Raw genomic sequence first — 24,666 nt, 5'->3', positions numbered from 1 at the left:
ATTTACTAGAAATAATGTGTGGTGCCCCAAACCTCGCCACGTAATCATACAACATGTGACGTCATATGCATAAAAATTTTCTTTTCAACGACGTAATAATATAATGCATATACGATAAAATAGTGCAATCACCACACTATCTACGTCAATGCAGCATAAACAATATAATAAATACACACATACAACTCAAATAAGACAATAAACTATACTGTCTCTATCTACTATCAACAACATGATTGTTTGACTAGACACACCTACTCCTTCACCACTATCCTGTCTCACAGCATAGTCCTGTAACCTGTCCAACAGAAACAGCCCCCAAAGGGTGAGCATACACAACAATCATCATCGTAATACATAACAGTTATATTCTCAACAATATAAAATATAACTGAAATGATAACAGAAATACTCCATTTGCTGTCTCTGGACAAACAAACCACCAACGATATCAACGTCATCACTCCCATACTACTGCAACAACAACATCGACGATACGTCGCACCCCAACACCGGCGACAGCAATATCGTCGAACGAATAACATCAACGATACGTCGCACCCCTACTCCGGCGACAGCAATATCGTTGAACGATAACATCGACGATACGTCGCACCCCAACACCGACGACAGCAATATCGTCGAACGAACAACATCAACGTGACGTCTCCCAACAAACGACAGCCAACAATATCAACGATAATAAACAACAACAGATATAATATCAAATCACCCAATACCAGTGATTTATTATCGTTCAACGCAATAGTATTCACCAATACTAAACAATAACAACATATGCTCGTACGTCAACACGTACCTGATAATCGAGTATATATAAAATCTGGCTATTTCTTTGATCCCGAGGCTTGTGTTGTATCTAAATAATTCAACAACAATTATTAGATCATTATCACCGTATCAATACAATCATAACAGCCTCAATATTATATAACATCAAATAGCCCAACAACAATTAATTCAACAAAATATAAAACTCGATTATAAGTTCTTATCGTTGATCAATTTAATATTCTAGTGTATTGAATTCACAATACTACCATCAAATACACACTAATTAATTTAACATCAAATAATAGGCTATTTTACAACATCCGTCAAATTACGAAAACTTTATATCAACGTGTAGCTTATACTTCATAGACTTCGAATATACAATCAGAAGTAATAACAACTGACAACCAACTCTCTAATCTCAATCCAACGATTAAAACTCCCTAATTATAATAAATTAGGAAAAATTCAAAACAACAACACAATAATCTTCTCTACTTCGTTAAGATCATACAATATTTAACAATCTTCAATTTCAGTATGATTTAACAATTTATCGGATTTATTCCAAAAATCGACGAATTTCAAACATCACCAAAAATATAAAATTTATACCTCAAATCGAAGACCTCGTGTCAACGATCCCAGAATTGAAGTCGGTTCGTCGATTGGATAAACCGATAAGTCGCACGATCAAAAAGAAAATCACAAACCGTATTGTCTTCTCTCTCTTCGCTACTGTCTCTGTTCAAAAGAATTGAACAGATCAGTGGAATTCACCGACTCNATAATATAATATATACAATTTAACATTTTAACATCGGTATATCTCTTTGTATAAGTCAAACGATCACATTTTCCAAAACTCAAAACATAAAACTTCTATATCTTTGAGTTTTCTATATTATATCCAAATCTCAAATCATTTGGACTTCATATGAGCAAGATATGTTACAAATTACCATTTTGTCCTTAAAATTAATTCATTATTTTTCAAATTATTTACGAAAATGCCATCAGAATAAATGGAATATTTTTCAACTTATTTACAAAAATGTCATCAAGAATATTTTATAGTTGTAATATTTACTTTAGGCATTACATAATGCATGCACGTTGCACGTGGGAAACATATGTTAAAATAGTTAGAATTTGAAATAAAATTAGTTAACTCAACAAAAGACAATGATAATAATATTGTAAATTTTGACAATTCGTGTTAATTAGCATATGTAACTAATTTGGAAAAAAGTACTGATGGAATAAGTTCATTTTGTAGTTTTTTAGTACCTGGACTTAGGTTGATATATTAATATGTGATATATAGAGATATAAGAATTTTCAAATTCAATTTATTCACAATGATTGTTCATAAAAAATTCCAACTCAAAATAATAAAAATCAAGATTCATAATTATTTTGAATATGATATAAAAATAATACGTGGAAACTTTTTTTGACATTTTAGTTGCAAAATACGGTGATAAATGCATGTAAGTGCATTATTTAATTGTGGCAATTATAACTTTATTTAAATATATTATTTCTCACTCAAGGATCAAAATTTGTTTATTTCTTATTTTGATTATCGACAAATCCAATATTTCAGTTAAATGTTTTTGTTAATAAAACTTACATGAGTTTTATTGTATATTTATCCGATTTGAAAGGGATGAATTATAATTCAATATATAATAATATTTGAAAATTGTAGAATCCTTCTAAATTTAAAAATCGAGTAACATGTAAGGGATCAATTCAAAACTAAAAGTTGATGCAACATGTTTCTTCTAGCTTTACAATCAAATAATATATGATCGAGTGTTTGTCGTTTTACCAAAAGCTATAACTGATAGTAACTATACAAGTCAAATCTTTAAATCATACAACAGCTCAAGCGCCTACTCACCATGGACAATTATTGTACCAAACACTCTATCTCCTAATAATTGCACAAATTGCAATAATTGAAAATCAAAAACGCGATCTTGACTCTGATACCAATTGTAGGCTCAAGCGTTTACTGTTTTATCAAAACCAATAGATTATGGTAACAGTGCAAATCAAATATTTTAAATAGTACAACAGCTCAAACACACAATATTTCAATTACTCTACCCAACATGATCAATTATTGTACCCAACAAATAAGTTTATGCAAATAACCTTTTACTATATCATATAAATTTATAAGACATTTGAGTATAATATATACTTGATCATGTTGAATTAATACATCATTAAATTTTACTAATTAATTTTAATAGATTTAACATGTTTATCCACTAAAAATATTGAAAGAATTGTTTATACAATTTAATAAAAAAAGACAAAGTACATCATTTTTTGATTCCAAACAACGATCACATTATTATTACGTTACAATGATAAATAAATTATTATTTTTAGTTTATCATCATAGTCTTTACCTCAATAAACACAATTTCGAACATATGATGTTAAATTTAATATTGACATATAATTATAGTATTAATTCTAACATTCTTTTTTTATTCTTCTCAATACATTACTTTTTCTATCTTCAAATATATTAATCTATTTATTGTTGTATACAAAGTATAATAATTATTTGGTTAATTGATCACATTTAAGATTAGATGTTTAAAAAAAAGTCTAATATATCTTTAAAGATCAATAGATGATGAAAAATTAAGAAAATGTAGAACACTACGGTGCGTAAACTTTCGCTTTGTACAGTGACAAAAGATAAGGTGAGACAAAGTGAGATACTTATATATATGAGTCTGATTCAACTTTGCCCATTATAATATTTTTATTAACCGACTTTGTCCTTCGTTTTTACTACACTAACTTTGCAGTGTGACTCATTCAAGCATTAACTTTGTTGGGTGCAATAATTGTCCCTGCTTGGTAGAGCGATCGAACCGTGGTGCTTGAGCTGCTGTGCGGTTTAAAAGATTTGAGTTGCACCATTACCACCAGCTATAGCTTTTGGTAAAACGGTAAGCACTCGGTCCTACAAACTTTTTATGTTTTTAGTATATAGTGGTCTCCACTCTCTCACCGACTTCAATCTTTAGAAGTCAGTATTAGTAGTTTATAGGTAATAGACAATTATGTAATTTTTATTTTCTGTCTTTTGATTAATTATGTAATTTTTTATGTTCTACCTAATTCATTTTTACAATTTTTATTGAATTTTTATAATCATGATTATAAGTGTTACACGTATACAATATAAAAGTAATATATTTTAAATGTTAATATTGAAGTGTCGAATAAATGTATGAAATCATTATTTAAGAACTTTTAGAAAAACAATATACATTATAATTCAGGTTTAAAGATTAATATACAAATAAAGAATTGTATACAAATAAAGAATTGCGATGAACATCTTACAAAATAAATGGTTTTAGCCCAAAAAGATTAAATATGATTATTGTAAATGAAATTTTCTTAATTAATTAGAAAATTTTCAGCAAATGCGTTGAATTAATTAGAATGTTTTTAATATAGTATATCGATAAATATTTTCCATATGAGCTAGTGATTGAGTCCTTATGAACATTTTAAAAAAATGTGTCTTTAGTTATAGAAACGTTGTTTTATAATTTAAAATATTAAATGAAATAAATTATCAAGATAAAAAATTAATTAGGAAATTCAAGAATATGTGATTACTCAATTAGTTTAACTAACGCGCTCTTTAGTTTGCTGATTTAGTAGATATTAAATCCACAATCACTGAGTTTGACAAGAATTCTTGTAGAATAAAATACAATTATAATAAATTACTTGATTGTATATGTAATAAAATTTTGTATATTTCATATATGTTTGATTTATTTCATTTATAAGGTTGAAAATTTATATATTATGATATAAGATTTGTTGTACATCTTAACATCAATAAATTCACTAAAAATTTATATATTAATTTCCGCTACCATATAATTATTGTTTCGCTTTAGACTTTTGTGTATTCGTTTGTTTGAATTTATTATTCCTCATTTTACCAAGATCCATAATATGTCAAACATGAAAGTGAATATTAATTTAAAGAGATGATAATATTTATATATTGTAATAAACATATTTACCTCTCACAATACTGATAAAACTAACTTAAAAATAATATGTTGACGAACATATTGTCAGGAATCCAAAAATACAACTCAAATGCCACTTTGACACTCATTTTTGAGTGACTGCCAAAATGTCTCAAAAACCCACAACTTTTGGACAAGATAGTAACATCACTAATTTGAAATCAAACTGATATTTTTCATTTTATATCAAGAATTAATGATTGAAAATTGATAATATTATATATATAGATATTTAATATAAAATCGTGCGAGCTCATTTAAGCTCACTTTTAAATGAGTCGACAAAATTTCAACCCAACTCACTTAAACTGTTTGGCTGTGTAGGCCAAACCGACAGACCCAACCTAAATTGACAGCTCAAATCACAACGATCTTGTACTGTGTTTTATTTAAATAATTTATAAATATAAACAACAAAAAAATTTCGGTTGCAAAAAAATTTAATTTAAACACATAAATTCTGGCAAACTGTCACTTGAAAACATGGAAAAAAAATTAATAAGATACCAAAGAAAATTCACAATTCGATAATGAGTTATTTCTAAACTTTAATTAATTTAATTTACAAAATGAAAAGATAAATAAAAAATCTAAATCATTGGATTAAAAATAACATATTATAATGTGGGTATGCATAAAAAAACCAAATACTAATTTACATAATGAAAAGATATCATTGGATAAAAATAACATATTATAATGTGAATAAAAATAAAAAAATTAAATATTAATAATCACATATATTTAAAATATGAATAAGTAGAATGAAAAGACACACTTAAAATAAGCAATTAATGTAAAGCAAACAATTAATAAGGAGACAAATGAAAATTCATATATAAAGTCACATATTTATATATAATAATAGATAATAGATATAAAATTGTTGATGATCGATGCATTTTTCAATTCTGAACCGACTTAATTATCTTTGACATACTTACTTCTCTCATTATCAAGTAACACACGTGGTACTTTCACATTTTTTGTATTAATTAATAATTAATACAAATTAGCCACATTTTAAGATTACGACTTTGTTTTTTTTTTTTTTTACTTTCTTTTGTTACATTTCTTTCATTATAATTGTATTCTATTTCATTTTTAAAAAACATTTTATTTCATTCTATATATCTATAAAAATGTGGATTATGGAAACAGTTTACAATTGTAAAGGGTGTGAGAAAACAAAGTTAAGTTGTATTTATATTTTAGTTTGTATGTAACATAGTAAGTTATCTCCATGTTTTTAAATGTTTGAGCTAATTTAAAAAAATAGTATTAAATTTACTCAGTATTGGTATAAATTATTTTTTTATTTTAATAATTTTCTTGGACTTTCATTTAAATTATAAATTAAAATAATTATGTTGTTTATTTGGTTATTTCTCTATCATTTGAATAAACTCAATGGATTATTAAAAATAATTAATTTTTTTAAAAAATTTTAAAATTATATATATGAAAGATTCGCGATAATTATCTGAATGTATTGAATGGAGAGTCATCTAAAAGAATTTTCTAAATTAAATATACAAAAAAAATCAAAAAAATGTAAAATTATCATTATTACTTTTAAATTAAATAAATGAATTGAAAGGAAATTTATATTTAATAAAAAAAATTTAAATTTATTTTGTCAAATTATTAATTTTTAAATGCATGAACAAATATAATATTTTATATCCAAAATTTAATTGTGAAATTTAAATATTATCAATAAAATAATTACTAAATTTGAATCATAAGTACCTATAGATACTTGGAAAATCAATAAATTTTTCATTAGTTTTTTCTCACTAATTGTAATATTAAATAAAAATAAATTGAATGATTAATTATTTTAATCCCTCTCATTGATTCTATTTTATTTAAGTATCTCTATAATTATGTTTTTATCAAATAGTACTTAATTATAACAATAATGTCATGACAATTTAGTTGTATTTATAGAGTTATTCTTACATACATATACAATGATATTAAAATAATCAAACATTAACTAAACAAATTCAATAAACGACTAGTTTGAATGAAAAAATATAATATATTTTATTTTTGAGTTCATTCACCCACATTATTTTTCTTTAATAAATTGTCTTCATTACTAAAAATATTTCGATATGTGCGATTGAATGTTGTTATCTTATGTAATATTGTTTGTCTTTTTATTATTCAAATATAGACAAATAGTGTTCGATATGAATTGTCGTTGTATCATATAAATATGAGAAATTTAGAGTTGAAATAACGTAAATAGAATAATTCGATGCATATATTTATATAACTAATATGACAATTAATTGGTTTATAATGAAATGATTATAAGTTAATTAGGAGAATAGTGTGTGGATGAATAAATAATTTTTTGAGTTTGTTTCAATTCATATTATTTTATATGTGTTTTGTTTAATCAATTTTTTAAATTAAATTTATAAATTTATATATACATTTTTAATTAAAATATTATAAATAATTAATGAACATGTGGACCTGCATGAAAAAACACGTGTCCTTATTTGCCTCTGGAATAATGAAGAATTGGAGTATTACGCATGGGTATACGAGCCTCGACCCTAAAGTTTTAGCATTATTGAAATAATGGCCCCGCATGGGTATACACCATGGGCACGTGTATCATTACATACCCTAATAATGCAAGTCACACAAGGAAAGACAGCCAAAGTAAGGTATAATAATACAGGTAAAACACCATTTTTGTGCAGCCAATGCTGTCGAAACCTCCTTCTCTGCGCAAAATTAATTAAAAATATATTAAATAAAATATAATAATTAATATATGTAAAATAAAAAGAATATTTCGAGAATATTTTTTTTGGTGTAAGATTTGAATTAAATTGATTGGAGATGGATGTTATATTTGGTGCATAAATCGCACTATTTTAATGTAAAATTTGTACTAAAATAGATTTTGTGGTCGGAGATGATCTGAATACAAACAAAAAACTGAGCTATCGAGTCGAGGGAAATAAAAATGAGCCATGTTACATACTTTGTATTTATATTATATAGTCTGTACCTTGTCTATCATATAGTTTGGTTATCTACTTCAAATCCCGCTCATTGTTTACATGATCAAAAGAATAGTTATTAAATTTGTTATGGGGACATGATTTGATTTAAAGCGTCCCCACCACTTTGATTGTAGTAGGTGAGGATATCACAGTGCTAAAACGAGTGGCTTACATCAAAACTACCACCAAATCCAACATAATCTTCGTGCGATAGATTTTTTTATTGTCGCAAAGAGGAACAGTTTTGTTTTTTAATTTTTAAAATTAAAAAACATGTAAATGTTTGATAATTAGATTTAAAATATTATATCCCATCTTGAAATTTGAATACCAAATTTGACGGTTTATAAATGTCTGAATCTCCGAAAATCATGCTTGATCGTCCGTAGCCAGACATTAAAATGAATCCATATCACGTTCTTCGTCGTACAGAAAAAGGGGTTTAGAGCATCTCTAATGCTGCAGTTTTGGTGCAGCCCATTATCTTCCAATGGAGGCTGCGCTATTTTGGCGCAGACATTTTCATTTTTTTATTATAAATTTGCTTTTTATTATTAAATTTGTTTTTTTTTGTTTTTTATTATAAATTTAGTAATAATATAATATTGATTATATAATATAAACATTATTCATAATTAAATATATATTAAATAAAATATAGTAATTAACATATGAAAAATAAAAAAAATATTTCGAAAATATTCTTTTTTTGTGTAAGATTTGAATTAAATGAGTCGAAGGTAGATTTTGTATTTAATGAAAAAATCATAATGTTTTAAAATAAAATTTGTATCAAAATAGATTTTGTGATTAAAATGACATTTAATGTTTACCTATGAATGAGTGGAAGCCTACAAATTCAACCATAAATGCTGTAGATGCTTTATCAAAAATAAAAGACTGAGTTAATCCATACAATGGATACCGATAATAAAGCCACATAAACACAGAGAAAAGTGCCGTCAACATCGCGCGTGACATAGGGAAACTAAAAGAACTTAAAACGTAGTAATAAATAAATTTTTTAAAAGATCACTGGCACACAACTGAATTTAAAGTATCTGCACATATCATCTTCAGCTCCGACACAGTATCCAACGTCCAGAGCAAAAAGGCAAAGGCTGGAACTCAAAAACCATGAATTTTGATATGCTCCTTTTTCACGATCCCAGCCTGTTCATAAGATCGAAGATTAGAAAGATAAGATCATTGACATACAAGCTTCAGAGGTTCAGAGATACAGTAAATAGTCTTATGCATCAAATAATTTGTTTTGCTACACATGAAGGAGTAGAGTGCTTTCTCAGACACTCTACAATTGCCTAATTATTAATGTCTGTCTCCTAACTCAGTTTTGATAAATTAAAATTATGATTTTGACTAGCACATTTTCATGCTAGCAGATAATATGATGAATAAACTACGAGTAATCAATCACCTGAATAAGAAAGGAAGAAACGTTCTTCCGCTGATCACCTTGGAGTTGAATAACCTTCATAGGGAAAACCTCTTTTGAATAGAATGAAAGGGCTAGAGTGAAGTAAAAGAAAGAAAATTAGAATAAACAAAACCTGGCCTAGTTCTGGGTCCTGAACAACAGTTCCATTGCAGCAAAACTCTTTCTTGAGATCCTTCAAGATTTTGTTATAGCTGAACTCTTTGTTCAAACCCTGCACAGTTGTTAGGCTTTTCCGACCATTCCGCTGCTGTACGCGAACATGAACGTAGTCCTTTGACCCAGCACCAGAATTCTCAGCATTTGCATCAGCAAAAGGGTCTGGCCATTAGGAGAATATCAAGTCAGATACGAAAAGGAAGGATTTCTAATCTCTCTAAATCTAGCAATAGAAAATCACATCACTTCCCATTCTTTATTAAATAATATTTACCAACATTATTATTTCTCAATCAACTTAAATTCCATTTTTCAAATCATCATAGGAACTATAATAGCTTCAACAAAAACAAATGAGTAGTAGAAGTATACCAAAAGCAGGAGTCTGGATGTCAAAATCAGACATGAAACTTGGTTGATGTATTGATAAACGAGTTGACAGAATTTCCTGAAACTGGATTCAAATCATTGGACCCAATTAAAGATAGAAACACGAACCACAAATTAGTCAACAAAATCATCCCACATAGAAATTGAGATCAGTAAAAGAAAGTCGGGTAAGCATTAGACGTCGTGCTTCAGAGTGAATTATGCAGATAAATAAGCGATTGTTAGCTTTAGAGAAGTTTCTAGATTGAGGAATTAAGGAAGTCCTTCAGAATCCACGAATGAGAGATGTGAAAAAGTGCCCTCTTTGGCCAGCACAAAACAAGACTGGCAATGAATCAGACTGTCCACGCAGACAAACAAATTCATGAACTCCAATAAGCTCCCTCACATTCAGAACCTGAACAAAAGACTAGTACAGAAATTTTTAACCATTTTTTACGCACACAATTCATTAGAATAGGAAACTTAAAACAGAAGTAAAATTTACGGGGGCAAAGAGCCAGCAGCGCAAGGCTGAAACCTAGATTTCAAGAAAACAAGAAATATACGAAGAGTTGCTGCATAAAACTAGTTAACATGTCCTGGATTTTAGAAGCACGCATAAAGTGACTCGTATGAACAGATTCAAACTAAAATCTCCACAACAACAACAAAAATGATTAGAGCATGATAAATTTAACAGATCGAAGGACATCGAAGCACGGAACAAAAAAAATTCATCCATTTACATACACCTTAATTAATGCGAGGTGCATAATAAAATTGAATAGGAATCCAATCTCCGATTCATATCGCAATTAAAACAAAAGATCGATCCCAAATTGCGATGCAGATGGAATCGAGAGATCACCTGAACAGGAAATTTGGGGCTTCAGAGAAGAGGCATAATAAATGAGTTTTTATATTCTGCTTAGCCTAAAATCAAAGCAAACGTGGCAGTAATCTAGAGCGAGTTTCCCGGGCTTGGGCACAATAAAATAGTCCCTGTAACCCAATACATCAAAGTATTGGGCTTTACATTTCTTTTTTTTTTTTAATTTCCGAGTTAATTATTATACTATAAATAATGCGAAATTTCATAGGATCACTCATTCCAGAATTGTCCAAAGTCAAACATTCTTAATTTTGGAGTTCTTATATTATGAGTTAGCGAAAAGAAGATGCACATTCTTGATATAAGTAGTACATATCAAATATTTTAAGCATTTCTCAATTACACAATCTGATACTTGAACAGTTTTGAAATCACTCTCATTCTGATGTGAGATCGGTTCATTCATGTTTCATTCGCCTAGAAGCATGTCTGAAGCTGCTCATTGTCCATGCAACCACATGACACCGATGATCACCTCCCGCCATCTTCAATCCCGAACCTCACATTGCATACCTTTTTAATGCAATATAATTATTATTTAATTTTTAATAGTTGTTATCCATGTATGAATCTGCCATAGAAAATACCATGATTAGTTGGCTTGTTTTGATGCATAAAATTCAAGTGAAATATAAATTCATTTAAATATTTTTAACAGTATTCAACGATAACATTTGAAATTCATTTTTTTAATTCTTTATTCAATCAAATCACTCGATGTCAATATAACATTTTGGTTTCCCAATACCTTAGTTATAAACTACTTAATCACAAGTTACAAATCTATCATTTTATCTATATTAATATGATATGATTTTTTTTTATTTATGAAAAAAGCCCTTTTTCCGAACCAGCTGTGGACCTTGGAATGAAACCAAGAAAAGTATTGTCCATCCCAAGCTAAATCCTTACAGCCCCATACGCCTTGACCAATTTCCCCTCCACTGCACATCAAATTCGAACCCTTCATCAACAAATTTCACAACCTTCTCCAGCTCCACTCCTGAGTCTGATCAGTTTCCAAATCCAGGCCCTGAAACCACCACCAATGCAGAACAGTTCCCCCATCGAAAAGCGTAGAAGAACAGAGATAATAAGGGACAGGAAATCAACTGCCGGGCTGGTGAAACCCGAGCCTCCGAACTTCGAGATAGGGTGGAAGAGAACCAAACTTATTCCACTGGAGAAGCCAAAAGGGTACGTGATAATGGACTTTCTGGAGAAGTTGGAGTAGCTGATGGAGAGAGAGTATGGCTCCACCGCGCTGTTGGTGAAAGTTGTAGAAATAGTAGCAGAGAGAGCTAGAGAAGAGCACAAGTGCTGGTGGATGAAGGGAAAGTGGAGGAGCGAATGGTGACTGAACTGTGCTGGGTTTTGAAGCTAATGGAGATAGATTTGGCGATGGTAAAGACGGCTGTTAAGGAAGATACCTTGAATGAGAAGCTTCAACAGGCCAAGCGGCAAGCTGGCACGCTGCAGACAGGCAATTCTTGTTGCCAATTCCTTTTGAATGTATCCAATCAAAGAAAATTTCTGCAACTCCACCGAGCTCCTGGTTTCGCATCTCCATGCATGGAAGATCACCAGAATGCATCTGTAGCAAAAGAAAAGATTTCTCAAACGATGATATTCTAAGCTTTACCAACGAGTATGCAACACAAAAACAAACGAAATCTAATGCCAACCGTATGATTTAATACAAATACTGAAAATTGTATGAATTTATTTGGTCCAGCTTTATCCTATTGTCAAGCTATTTCGTTTATGATTTTTTGTACTTATCTTTCATAATAACGAGATTGATATATAAACCATGAAACATTCAATGTTCATAACTTTTCTATTTAGTTAGAGCTCTACGCTTATTTTAACTAGTGCATCAAGCATAAAACTAAAAAAAAAATTTGTAATTAAAATTTGTTTTGTAAATTTGAATTTATTTATATTTGCTTTTATGTTAAGATAATGGGATAGTGATTAGAATAATGAGATATTGGGAGAAGAATGTGAGAAGTTTTTTAGTGATATTTAAATTTTTTGCACTGGTAGTGGTAAATTTTGACATTCATTAATATTATTCTGAGGAGTTTGGACATTATATAATAGTAAAGATGTTTATAAATCTTCTATTTATTTGTTCTTGGATTTAAGCGTTCACAACTTTAAAGTTAAAATTTAAGATGTTGCATCTCCAAGTTTAAATATGAAATTAGATTTCTAGTACTTTAATTTTGGCGTGGCAAGGGTTTTTTTTTTTTTTAAAAAAAATCTAAAATACCTCAAAATATTTAAAATTCATTAAAAGATTAATAATTTAAAATAATCCATATCATTTATTGTTATATTTTATTTCTTTCCATAATATATATATATAGTTTAGATTGTAAAAACAAACTATGAATTAAAATATATAAATTTATATTATATCCATGTTGTGTGTGAAAAATGCTAGTTGGAGAATATGATCAATGGGNTTTAAATGTTCGTAAGTTTTTATTTGAAAAATTAATTTTTAAAAATATCGCCCGAACTTCTATGATTTGTGTTCCGGATTTCGTAGCCCGCTGTATCCGAATCATAATATTCTCTAAAATTCTCATTCGTGCTCTTAATTATTTAAATTTTTACATGAATCATGAATGTCAAATTTGTATTCTCTATTGTGATATATAGCCCTTTCCATATTCAAACACAAATATAAACAAGAATGCATAAAAATGTTTGCATTGGACAGACTTGGTTCATGAAATAATGTCAATATAGTAAACGATGATTACTGGAATTCGTACATTTGCTGATCAAAACTTCTTAAATCAATCATCACTAGCAATTCAAAATTTCCTCGTAAATACAATCTCGCCTAGCCACAAAATGTTACAAACACTATGTGCATGTGCATCTGCATGTGTACTATGTACAATAAAGAATTGCCAAGGGATGCTTCGTCCCAATATGTATATTATACGTACAAAATAACTAAAGCTGAGTTCTTAATTGCTCGAGTAATTTCTGCATTCTTTCAAGATTCTGATTTAGTTCCTTAATATTATCAATGTATTCAGCGGAGGAATCCGACCTACTTATTAATTCGGCAGCAAGAGCAGCACATTTTGATTGTGAATCCTCAAGAGAAGCCATTGTCGAATCCAAGCCAGAACCACCACTTCCTTGGATGAAATTACAGGACGAACTGAGCCCAAAATTGCTGGGGCTACAGCCTCTGCTCAACTTCTCAGGAGTAAAAATCCGATCAAAATTCTTGCTTCCTGCATGTCGCGGAAAAAAGAAAATCAGGAACCTTGACTACGCAGGCGCTGTAAAAGAAAATGGCCCAGAACTGGTTTAGAGTTTCAGCTATGTTGACTACATTACCCAAGTTACTTAGTTGGCTGATAGCTGCCGAGCCTATGGATCCTTCTAATTTGAGAATACGCAAGACTCCAGCAGCTATTCTACCCATAGAATCAACCTCAGACTTGCACAGGATAACCAAGTGTTGCAGCTCATCCTTTGTCACTACGGCCTCAATCTAGGAAGTGGAATAGTTTCACCATATTAATTTCAGTTACAAAAAAATGATATAACACAACAAATTTAAATTCTCTTTACCGGTTCTTTCACTGAGAATTTCAAGCTTTCCACCATCCAATTGGCCATTGACTCAGCACCATCGCCATCTTCAGAAGCCATCAATTCAACTTCCACATTGACGCCATGGTTGCCATAATTTGGCTTCTCTGTTTCAGTTAAACAATTCGGCAAGACACCTTTTTCAGGAATCCCATTCAACACGATCCCTTCCAAAGCCACGGGCTTTAAGATCTGCAAGCCTTCCATGCCAACCTGTAAATATTTTTAACGTGGTACCTGAGATGACTTGTGATGCAAATTTGGTAAAGAGATTTCCAACAGTTGGGTTCATTTTTTGGCTAAACAAAGATAAACCCTTAACACCGAGGCCGAAGCAATAGATGTATGTATCTGAAAAAACCCAACACCGTCAAATATTTTTTGAATTAAAAAAGGGTTTTTCCCTACAAAATCCAACAGCCATTTACAACTATGAAGATATGATTGATTTGCAGTCATAACAGGATCCATGAACAAGCATGTTGACCCACAACAAAGTATCTCAATATCACCAAGAAGAATACACAAGCCTCTAGGAATCAGGATAGATTCGCTATCGAGATCTTAAATACAATATATATATAAAAAACATTTAAATGTCAACACAGATAGCCCTAAGCAAAGGAAAAGGTGCTCACAGTGATTGACTCGATTGGATGTTTATGCATTACACTTGGTTTTCCATTTCCAACTACTACGTGCTTTGGACAGCTTTTTCCTTTGGCATGCAAACTCTGAAATGTTGCATGCCAGCTCCTTTCTTCTCTGAAAGAATTTTCAGAATCACTGAAAGACCTCCAATTGCTCATCTCCTGTGAATCTTCAAGCGCAAACAACCAATCTTTCAACTGTATCGATAAGTCCAAATCATCAGGTACACCCAACTGAAGAAGGCTACTGTTATTTCCATCTTCTGAAATAGAATCTAAACATAAACCAAATAAAAAGAAATCAATTCGAAGATGAATAGCAGAGGAAAAACAAGTTGATACGTAATATTGACTTAGTGACTTACTTATACTCTCTCCAAGCCCATCCATTATAAGAGGTGATGTTTTGAAAAGCTTTGACAGTGGTCCAGTGGATAATTTCTCTAGCCCTGTAGTAAGATCCTCACCTGGTCCACCATCTGGCCCAAGAATTCCGAACCTATGAAGCAAAGATTCAGTATAATTCATTCCTCCACCAAGACGGACACCAGCAACACAAGCAGAGATATTCAAAGAATGGCACTCGATATCTTGAGCACTATATGGAATCACATGGACCATGTTTATATCCAGAAAAGGTGAGGTACTCTTTTGAACCCAAAAGACAGCTCGTAACTTATGGTATTCATTTTCATCGAGATGAATAAAATCTGAGGTTAAATTGGAGCCATTCTCATGTCTCAAGTTATCCACAGTGCCTGCACATTCCACCTTGACTCTATCCCACAGTAGGGTAGATGTTATTGCTCTAGCACCACCCAATGTTCTATGACCGACTTTGATGGATAGATTTTCTCCCATAAAACAAACTAAAGGTTTAACGGGAATATCAGAAGAAGATTCCAAAAATCTTAACTGAAGTTCCTCAACAGCTAGAGATACAGCACTATCACCAGGAACCTTCTCCAACACAGTTCCACCCAAAGAGTCACTTCTTATTCCATTTGACTTTTGTTTTTTCCCTACCAGAGCTATCCTTTCGCAAACCCTACCAAGATATGTGTAGAGATCTAGAACGAAAAATAGTTCCTCTACTGAAGAGTTTGACGAATATTGTTGACACGCAACCCCTAATCTAACAACCCCTCCTGGAGGTGGGACATTTATTAAAGGGCTTCCATCTGCAGACACCATAGCTACCTCAAGACAAACATCTTTCATCTCAAGGCATCTCCATAAATCCGGAGACTCCAGAAGAGAGTTGTCACTTCCAATTGAGCTGTTGTCAGTCTCCAAAGCCAAACAAATCAAAGAAGCTGAAGCAGCCAATTTCCTCTGGCTGGCATCAACTGGTTGACCTTTCCAAAGACAAAAGCATGCCGGATCTCTCTCAAGGTTCAGTAACCTCAGTTTAAGGGAAGGTGACTCGGAAAGCATCAGATCTTGAATATGAAGCCTTGCACCAGTAAATGAACTCCCAAAAGATGTGTCACAAATTCTAGAGGAGTACTCTGGGTTTCTTATTTCCAGTGGGACCGTAATGTCTAAACATTTAAGATTAAATGCAAGGGATTTAATTGAACAATCTGGCAGCACAGCTCCACGATTAACAACAATTCCATCAGCCAAAAATGACAATATCCTAAGACAGGATTCTTCCTGAAGATGGATCTGATTATATGGGTGAGAGGTAAGAATTAAATTGAGATTAGAATAAACAAATTCTGAAAGTTGAAATATACATGAATGAAAAGAAAGGGCAAGATAGATACTTACAATAAGTGGCTGACAGTCAATAACGGTTCTTGAAGCAAATATCGGAGGATTTGGGGAGGGCAAGAGCTGTAGACAGTGGAGGCTTATCAGAGGCACTCTACAATTCAATTGCCACGGTTGGTCTCCCAAAGGATATATCGGTGGACAGAAGTTCTTACCTGCACAGACAGCGAAGGAACGGAATCACTTTCAAAAAACACAAAAACAGCATACGTCAAATTCCAAAACGATTTTGAAAATCATAGTATACCAAAGTCTGGAATATGTGACGCATCAACTGAAGTAGTTTCCATGGACGGTTGTACTAAGGTGCATGAAGGCCGAGCAAAAGTGTCCCTGCATTTTATTTAACCATATATAAGAAGTCAATAGTACGAATAACATTATAGATGCCATGAATATAAAAATGATATGATGCAATAAAAGTGAATAGACTTCCGTACAAAATCTCATTCAGAAAGCCTCTCTTGCCACAAATATAATAAATTGTTTTCCCAATAAACCATTGATAATTGATGAGTTCAAATAACCAATACTTGAGAAAATTACTTCATGAAGTAAATAAAACCTACTTTGTTTTGAAGTTGAACAAAGCACTAAAAGCATGTGGGCTTAGATTGATTGGATTGCATGTCAGCAATTTAGATGATTGCTTTAGGTTCTAATCAGATGACACGTAATAGCATGGGAGTTCAATAACAGTGTCAATTATTTACTTGACACAGAATCAAGGCTGTTTCTTCTTTTATTAAAATTTTTTCTGACTGAGCATGTCATTGTGGTTTGTGATCTATAAACTTTATCAGAAGTTTCATCACACATCCGTGGCACCCGACCTATGAGACATAGGTTCAACTAACCTCAAAAACAAACCACCAATCATAACTCGAGTCAAGTACTTGGCATTTTCTCCGTCAGAAACACTTGCCTGCGAGAAGAAATAAAGCCTTCAGTATTTTGTCCAAGCAAGTAAATTCTAACAGAAGAAAGTAACTTTTTTCCCATTTGAACACAGCTTTCAAATTCCACAAGACAATACCCGAGAAAAAAACAGTGACTGCATCAAAAGTTCTAGCTGGAACTCTGTAAGACAAACAAACTTGTTAGACCAAGACTTGAAACATAAATGTCTTTGGACCAAAAGGAAAGTCAGGAGACACTCTGCCCCTGCCAGTGGCCCGATTAATACATGGGGGTTGAATTGCTATGTAATTCAAAACTTTTGAGTTGAACCAACTGGTGGAGAGCGGCAACCACTTGGTGCTTCATTTGGAAGGAGAACCACAAGAAAAAAATTGCAAAGGTATGCTTTGCATGGTAGAAAACTAACCAGCGTCTTTTATGCATAGAAATATGTGATCCACAACCATCGAGACCACAGAACGTCCAGCTGCTTCCGCAGAACGCTGCCAAGAGAGAGGATATACAGCTTAAAATCTCAACATGGTTGATCCCCCACAGTGTCATCAATATGTTATTTTATCAAAAAAAAAATCTCAAAAAAAGAACAAGTGGGGGAAAAAAATTCATACTTGTTGTGCACTTGGATCCACGTCTCCTCTATTTAAACAAACATAAAGTCCAGTAAAGAAACGGAGAAGAGCTCGTAACCCTGTTCAAGCTCAGTTACATAAAAGATAGTTTCAGGATGCACAAAAAGAACATAAAACTCCAACACTTGCCTGGTTCGCTTAAGGAAGGGCAGACTGCTTCTGTAATATGCAGTTGGACTTCAAGCCCTAGTGGGCTATTGAGTTCCGTCCTTTGTATTGTAATCTGACAACAGCCATTAAGCACAGAAAATGAGATTATTCTTGGAAAGCATAATTCTGCTCACTGCAATGCCAACATGTATATCATATGTGACCGCAAAAAGAATATAATAGTGTTTTCTATATGATAAATTCAACATCAAAATCTCATTTCTGGTAAAAGGTGAATTCCTTCGAAATCAACTGAAATGTTTAAATCTGCATACATGGGCCTCTCCTGAGATGCCCTCGATAAATCGCTCTCCACCAAAGAATACTCGTTTTGCACCATCTTCATCCTTCCTATTGGACTCGTCTATGGAGTTAGAAAATTTTGCGTCCGAGAACATATCTGGATGAGGCAGGAGATCAATAGATAAATGTCCCCATTCAAGTTTCTGTGCATCAAAAATAGAAAATTATTTCTCACATATTATAACATGTAAATGACCATGATGTTTCAAAATAGAGACAGATCTTTTATCAGTGTGGGCAATAGCTTATGAGATAAGCAATTAAGGCAAAAGGTTGAAAATAGGCAAAAAAAAGTGTGCACTCTGTTTACTTAGTGTTACATGTTTTTAAATGCGCATACAATGAACAACAAAAACGAAATACATAAATGGGCATGCTTACTTTGAATACATAGATGAATTTCTTGTCACTTGAAAAGTCTCGTGTCTCCTTAAGATTTACGACCTGATAGAGAAGATGTTTGAATGATTAAAAGAGTTATTTCAGATACAAATGCACCTAAAGCAACATGTATAAAAGTAGAACTCTAGAGGAAGTTTAGATCATCACCTCCCAGTGTTCATTTGTTGTATATAGAAGAAGATTGCGAATGGTGATTGAAGCCATGGGAGATGCCCTATTAGATTGATAGAAAGCATTAGGAAACAAAAGTGCTAAAAAAATGGTTTGTGCAACCATTTATCACCCAGATTTTTATCGGTCTTCACCCTAAACTCTTGACGTTTTCTAGCCTCTTAAATCAGGAAAATTACTCAAGTCTATGATGACTAAATGTTCAGTTACTTTCAATCTTTATTCAAATTAACGGCGTTGCTAAAATAGAAATTCAACAGTAGTATATTAAGATGAGTGAAAAAGGATTCTCTTTTGTTTTGTGAGACTCCAGGTGGGTAGCCTGGTAGGGCTGATGCATAAGTCTTCACTATATGCGACTATGATAGAATCCCTGCCTGGTAGGGCTGATAGAATCCCTGCCTGGTAGGGCTGATGCATAAGTCTTCACTAAATGCAACTATGATAGAATCCCTTTTCGACCTAACTATGAAGATATAGTGTGGTTTTTCCAATCTTATAGCATCATCCATTTGGTTTCCCCTGGAAGATATTTACTGACAATGAATAAAATGTGTCAAAAGATATATCAAGGATATACTAAACCTATAGCTATTAAAGAAAGAGAATGATTTTTCCTGCCCTAAAAGGCCAATTTGATAAAATTGAGATATAAACCTATAAACTAATTTAGCACTCGGACTAGGATGTTTCCTAAACCCCGCCATTAATCTTAATAGATGCATATTGTACAGTAAATAATACCAATCAACTCAAACCTAAGAAATATATTCTTAACACCACACTTCTGAAAGAAATACAGTAAGATACAAAACTGGAAATTGAATAGAGCTGGTTTGTGATAGAATATAATAACAAATGAAACATATATCGTTCAAAACTTTCTTTTCTAATTTCTCACATTGTGTATTCCCTGCCTGAATTTCAACAGAACTCAAACAAGGTTTAGCACTACACTCTGAAATTAAACAGGTCGAAGATCATCAGTATAGTGATTCCCACAAAAACACATTTGCTTTTTGAATAGGAAGCAGGTCCACATGAAGCATTAATATCTCGTCCAAAATATGAATGAGAGAACATCTGTTTGATGCAGTTTTTTAGTAGATTTAACTATTATTCAACAGCTTGCTCCCCACTGAAGAATTAAAAGATTAGCTTATTAGAAAAGTGGCGATAGTTTTACCAAGTTGCTCCCCCTCTCTGTCGAGCACCACCATGAGTTTCGAGTAAAAGATTCACAGTCCGCACTTCCAGAGTCATTCCATCTGCAATCTGACAAACATACAAGATAAAACATATGGCCAATAGCATAAAACTGTTTGAAGTTCTTAAGAACAAGGCAATGCACGAGCAACACCTATATCAATTAATCAGAACATGGTAAAGCAAAAGTATATAACCATTCAACATAATGTAGAAATTAACCTTATCAGCAAATCCATATCCACTACCCCTCGCAGCACTGATGGATGACGCACTGCATGAAGATCCGAAATTACAATGTGAAGCTATGCTATCCCACTAAAAACAAATGAATAACCAAAACGACGTTTCTTAATCCTATCAGGTACCTGCTTGAGCCCCTGGATGAATCTATGTCATCCTCGTTTTCCACCAAAACCAGGTCAAGCCTGTCAATTTGTACCACAATCGGTTCTATTTGTACATTGCTCACCGAAGGCAGCTTCAACATCAAATTACCATGTTATTCACCAATAATCAACACTATATTATAGTGCTTACAGTTGAATCGCCCCACGTGGCAATGCTCAAATTTTTAGTGGAACATCGATTCAGTAATTTCATTAAATAATTAATTAAGCCAATAAGTTACTGACAATAATCTCCAATTTTCCAACTTTGGCGGTGGTGACATTCAGCGCGGGCGGCAATCCTATACTGGCATGCAATGCATCTCCATTTATGTCTGCAACAAACACACCCAAATCAACCGAATCCTCGACATCAAAATCAAATCTTACAACCAACGGCAGCGAATTTACCTAAATTAGATAGCTGCACAGCACGCCCCTGCAATTTGAACTGATCTCTGCTGAATGACTTCAGCCAATACTTAAGAGTATATTCCAAAGCTCTGGCCAATATCGATTCCATCTCAATCGATAATCGAACAGATCCACCAGCCCAATAACCCTTTAGCCTTGGCCCACCCCCCAGAAATTCGAAGTCTCTGAGGCGATTACGGCAGCGATGCTCGCTGGGGTCAAAGAAACCAGCAAATGGTAGCAAGAGGCGGGAGTCGGCCTATAGCTAGAGATTCAGGTGATGAACATTCTGATTTGATTGGCACGTGCGATATGGGTTTGTAGTTTATTGGAGTGTAATGGAAACTTCTGTCACGTGCACGAGATTCTATGGGACAGGTCTAGAAAACTTTCGGCCTCGCGTGCAATCATTTTCTTATGCAGAAACGAACTCCGCAGATGATTGGTGTAAAGAAAAAGGTGCAAGTTAATTTGGATGTAGACAATAATATCTCAGATCTAGGGATTCAACGGGTCAGTTCGAAAGAGGCGTATATTGTCGGTTTATTTTTATTAAATAAATTGCGCTTCTTGTCATGGTGCTGAGATATGTAATCGAATGCAAGATGGCAATGAAGAATAGCATGTAATTAAATTGAAAATTCATTATCAAAATAAAAACTTTTATCATTTATAAAGATGTAAACGAACCAAATCGTTTGTGAGCTATTTGAAGCTCGATTCGATAAAAGCTCGTTTGAGCTCGTTTAATGAGGCTCATTAAGATAAACAAACCAAACTCAAACTTTACAGTATTCGGCTCGTTAGCTCGTGAACATGTTCGTTGGTAAGTTCATGAGTAATCTTTTAGATGAAAAAAATAATAGTTTTGATATTTGATTTATTGATTTTGCATATTATTTATGAAATATATAGAAAAATCTATTAAATTTATTTATTATAATAAATTTACAAATTTTAATAAGAATAATATATTTTTCTTTAAATATATAATTTAATTTTTAATTAATTTAATAAAAATTTAAATGTATAATTCATATTTATTAAGCTTGTTTAGGCTCGATAAAGTCTTGAATAAGCTCGTGAGTCATGCATATATTCGTTAAATAAAGCTCGAGCTCGGCTCGATTATAAACGAACCAAGCTCAAACATTCAAGAGTTCGACTCGGCTCGACTCGATTACATCCATAATCATTTAGGATTTCGCTTTTCATTTTCACAAAAATTTATAACTGGTTAAATTGTATAATTTCAATCTTCTTAAACTCAATAACAACTTAAATGAAACGTTACGGCTGCTCCATTAATAAGGTCAATTATTATGCCCAAAACATGTATAAATGAAGAAATCGTGTCATGGAAACTAACAATAGATCTATACAAATAATCAGCATGTGTAAATCATATAGGATTTTATAATTCGGCCGGAGTTTCTATTAAATTGGGTAGAACCACTGGTTCGCTCGCCTCATTTTAAAAATTTTGATTATGTCATTATTAGTAGGGATGTAAACTAGCCAAGCATAATGGTATTAAATTTGAGTTCGACTCGTTTAAGATATATATAAGTTCGAGCTTGATTCGAGATTTTATTATGAAGTTCATGCTCTAACTAATTTTAAAATTATTAAATTTGTGGAGCTCGAGCTCAGTTGGTTAATAGTTTGTTTGTCATGTTAAATTAGTCTCGAGCTATAGCATCAGCTTTCCAATATTGTCGAGGCAATGATATGAATGTAGATTCTGTGAAAAAAAAAACTATTATTTACTCGTTTTCTCTCCATCTGGTTGCCTGATACAGTATGCTCTGCGCATATCTCCTGCTCTTAATGGTACATGGGGTTTGCCCATAAGCACCACTTGTGAATCTAATCTCTGTGGGGTTCAAGGATAGTGGTGGAGGCAATGCAAAAATGGGATGTTTGTCAAAAACAAAATCGCGAGGAGAGAGAAGACAATATTGATATGTATGGTGAAAATGGAAATTCTGATACCTGTAAAGTCTTTCCAGAAAGAATGGAACAGAAAAATAATCTATTTTCTGTGGATACTGCCACGAAACAAAATATTATCACTGAAGAAAGGCGTAGGATGTGTATATGTGAAGCTGAGCTTCAAATGCATCAGATCCAGAATCCGTTATGGGCTAGATCTGAGGTACTTCACAATTTCAGTAATGTTGAGATAGTTCCGAGTAACATTTAATGATCACTTTGATGAGTGACATCCTTGTGTTCTTGTACTACCTTTGTACACATATATTTGCAGTCAATGTTGGCTGATGTTATTAATACAAATGAAGGTTTGGGAGAGGGAGAGGGAGAGATTGAGATTGAGATTGAAAGAGTACCCATTTGTGTGCTTGAAGCCAGACCAAAAGACGTGGTTTCAGTTTTTTATCTTCAAGCTCCCAAATCTCAACAGGGGAGGTATGTTGTGATGGTTCTTCGGTCGCTTATTTCTACATTTTTCGTCCTTTATCTCGCTGAAACTGAAATTTTAAGCCACATTTCTCGTTTCTCAGGTGCAACATCAATGGGCATCTACAGTGGTCTGAGAATGGCGCATTCACCTGCATGAGCAGTTCCGGTTCTTTTGACCCGTAAACACTGGTGAAATTGTGGGTAACAAGGTGGACAAGGATGGTGTCGAAGCAGGGCATGATGGACTTCGGTTGTCCACCGAAAAAAGCAGGGTTGTTGTAAATACGAACAATGATTCTCCATTGGCAAATGCTTGGCTTGAGATTGTAAACACTAGAGATCACTCTGAGATGAACCAATTTACACCTGTAAATAATATAGATTGCCTGAAAATGGAGACTAACTTTGCATAAACTGACCGGTTTGACTAAGGTACTTTCTTTTTCTTCGAATCCAGATACAGTCGTGTGCTTCCTCTTGTTTTTTCTGTTGTTTTGCTTACATGTCGATGGTTGGACCAGGTTAATGATAAATTTCTTTTGCAACGACATCTCTCTTGGTAGGCGTGGAAGCTATTCTTTTATTCTCCACCATAAGTTTCAGAATGTGGGTTTCCGTTGTGATCTAGAGGCTTTGGGGCGCTTGAAGGAGAAGTTTGCTGATATAAATCGGTGTTGGTATCTGTAATTTGCTGGTTAATGTAAATAATAATAGAACCATCTGATTTGTATCATTTGACGTTTTTCAAGTTTATTTTTTTGTCTCCCATGTAGTGAACGCATGTTTATGAGATTG

At 32.6% G+C, this 24,666-nt stretch overlaps 3 protein-coding genes, 1 long non-coding RNA gene and 1 pseudogene across 10 annotated transcripts; 2 read left to right on the top strand and 3 right to left on the bottom strand.

Moving 5' to 3' along the window:
- Positions 1-86: 86 nt before the first annotated feature.
- Positions 87-1,521, bottom strand: LOC140987507 (uncharacterized). The gene is made up of 3 exons (XR_012177147.1): positions 1,411-1,521; positions 821-880; positions 87-298 (listed from the first exon to the last, which is right to left on the bottom strand). It is a non-coding gene; the product is annotated as an uncharacterized lncRNA (long non-coding RNA).
- Positions 1,522-8,806: 7,285 nt separating this feature from the next.
- Positions 8,807-10,848, bottom strand: LOC140987209 (protein translation factor SUI1 homolog). Of its 3 annotated transcripts, none has more exons than XM_073455630.1 (5): positions 10,780-10,848; positions 9,912-9,993; positions 9,496-9,701; positions 9,363-9,416; positions 8,807-9,097 (listed from the first exon to the last, which is right to left on the bottom strand). In XM_073455630.1, the coding sequence occupies exons 2-5, from the start codon at positions 9,943-9,945 to the stop codon at positions 9,053-9,055; spliced, it is 339 nt and encodes a 112-aa protein (XP_073311731.1). In that variant the 5' UTR covers positions 9,946-9,993; positions 10,780-10,848; the 3' UTR covers positions 8,807-9,052. The 3 variants fall into 3 exon arrangements, with proteins under 3 accessions (XP_073311731.1, XP_073311730.1, XP_073311732.1); XM_073455629.1 differs by lacking the exon at positions 10,780-10,848 and adding an exon at positions 10,664-10,773; XM_073455631.1 differs by lacking the exon at positions 10,780-10,848 and adding an exon at positions 10,229-10,633.
- Positions 10,756-12,313, top strand: LOC140988501 (protein CHLORORESPIRATORY REDUCTION 41, chloroplastic-like; annotated as a pseudogene).
- A 1,230-nt stretch (positions 12,314-13,543) lies between these two features.
- On the bottom strand, positions 13,544-21,803 carry LOC140987629 (uncharacterized). 4 transcript variants are annotated; one of them, XM_073456212.1, is made up of 20 exons: positions 21,445-21,803; positions 21,280-21,368; positions 21,013-21,125; positions 20,867-20,918; positions 20,625-20,713; positions 19,415-19,481; positions 19,247-19,309; positions 18,838-19,008; positions 18,542-18,635; positions 18,392-18,471; positions 18,190-18,265; positions 17,899-17,942; positions 17,720-17,787; positions 17,110-17,195; positions 16,860-17,017; positions 15,449-16,754; positions 15,072-15,346; positions 14,413-14,646; positions 14,176-14,332; positions 13,544-14,069 (listed from the first exon to the last, which is right to left on the bottom strand). In XM_073456212.1, the coding sequence occupies exons 1-20, from the start codon at positions 21,554-21,556 to the stop codon at positions 13,780-13,782; spliced, it is 3,624 nt and encodes a 1,207-aa protein (XP_073312313.1). In that variant the 5' UTR covers positions 21,557-21,803; the 3' UTR covers positions 13,544-13,779. The 4 variants fall into 4 exon arrangements, with proteins under 4 accessions (XP_073312313.1, XP_073312312.1, XP_073312314.1 ...); XM_073456211.1 differs by having other exon boundaries at positions 15,072-15,358; positions 21,445-21,792; XM_073456213.1 differs by lacking the exons at positions 21,280-21,368; positions 21,445-21,803 and having other exon boundaries at positions 15,072-15,358; positions 20,625-20,706; positions 21,013-21,080.
- A 1,336-nt stretch (positions 21,804-23,139) lies between these two features.
- Positions 23,140-24,302, top strand: LOC140988730 (uncharacterized). Of its 2 annotated transcripts, none has more exons than XR_012177352.1 (3): positions 23,140-23,605; positions 23,768-23,877; positions 23,973-24,302. XR_012177352.1 is itself a non-coding variant. In XM_073457786.1 (3 exons), the coding sequence occupies exons 1-3, from the start codon at positions 23,354-23,356 to the stop codon at positions 24,052-24,054; spliced, it is 495 nt and encodes a 164-aa protein (XP_073313887.1). In that variant the 5' UTR covers positions 23,140-23,353; the 3' UTR covers positions 24,055-24,302. The 2 variants fall into 2 exon arrangements, 1 of the variants encoding a protein (XP_073313887.1); XM_073457786.1 differs by having other exon boundaries at positions 23,717-23,877.
- The last annotated feature ends 364 nt before the right edge of the window (positions 24,303-24,666 follow it).

Source organism: Primulina huaijiensis, chromosome 11, assembly GCF_012295235.1.
Source record: "Primulina huaijiensis isolate GDHJ02 chromosome 11, ASM1229523v2, whole genome shotgun sequence".
Lineage (NCBI taxonomy): Eukaryota > Viridiplantae > Streptophyta > Magnoliopsida > Lamiales > Gesneriaceae > Primulina > Primulina huaijiensis.
This window is presented reverse-complemented; position numbering and strand designations above follow the sequence as displayed.

Bases quoted from the DNA above. Each gene is read 5' to 3' on its own strand.
- LOC140987209 (XM_073455629.1), bottom strand. From the start codon at position 10,684: ATGCACCTCGCATTAATTAAG. The intron at 9,994-10,663 runs GTGTATGTAAAT...ATTTGAATCCAG, and splicing joins TGCACCTCGCATTAATTAAG to TTTCAGGAAATTCTGTCAAC. The intron at 9,417-9,495 runs GTTTTGTTTATT...TTCCCTATGAAG, and splicing joins AGGACCCAGAACTAGGCCAG to GTTATTCAACTCCAAGGTGA.
- LOC140987629 (XM_073456211.1), bottom strand. From the start codon at position 21,556: ATGGAATCGATATTGGCCAGAGCTTTGGAATATACTCTTAAGTATTGG. The intron at 17,943-18,189 runs GTTAGTTTTCTA...TTTGTCTTACAG, and splicing joins TCTATGCATAAAAGACGCTG to AGTTCCAGCTAGAACTTTTG. The intron at 17,018-17,109 runs GTATACTATGAT...CTGTCTGTGCAG, and splicing joins GTCACATATTCCAGACTTTG to GTAAGAACTTCTGTCCACCG.
- LOC140988730 (XM_073457786.1), top strand. From the start codon at position 23,354: ATGCAAAAATGGGATGTTTGTCAAAAACAAAATCGCGAGGAGAGAGAA. The intron at 23,606-23,716 runs GTACTTCACAAT...ATATATTTGCAG, and splicing joins CGTTATGGGCTAGATCTGAG to TCAATGTTGGCTGATGTTAT. The intron at 23,878-23,972 runs GTATGTTGTGAT...CTCGTTTCTCAG, and splicing joins CCCAAATCTCAACAGGGGAG to GTGCAACATCAATGGGCATC.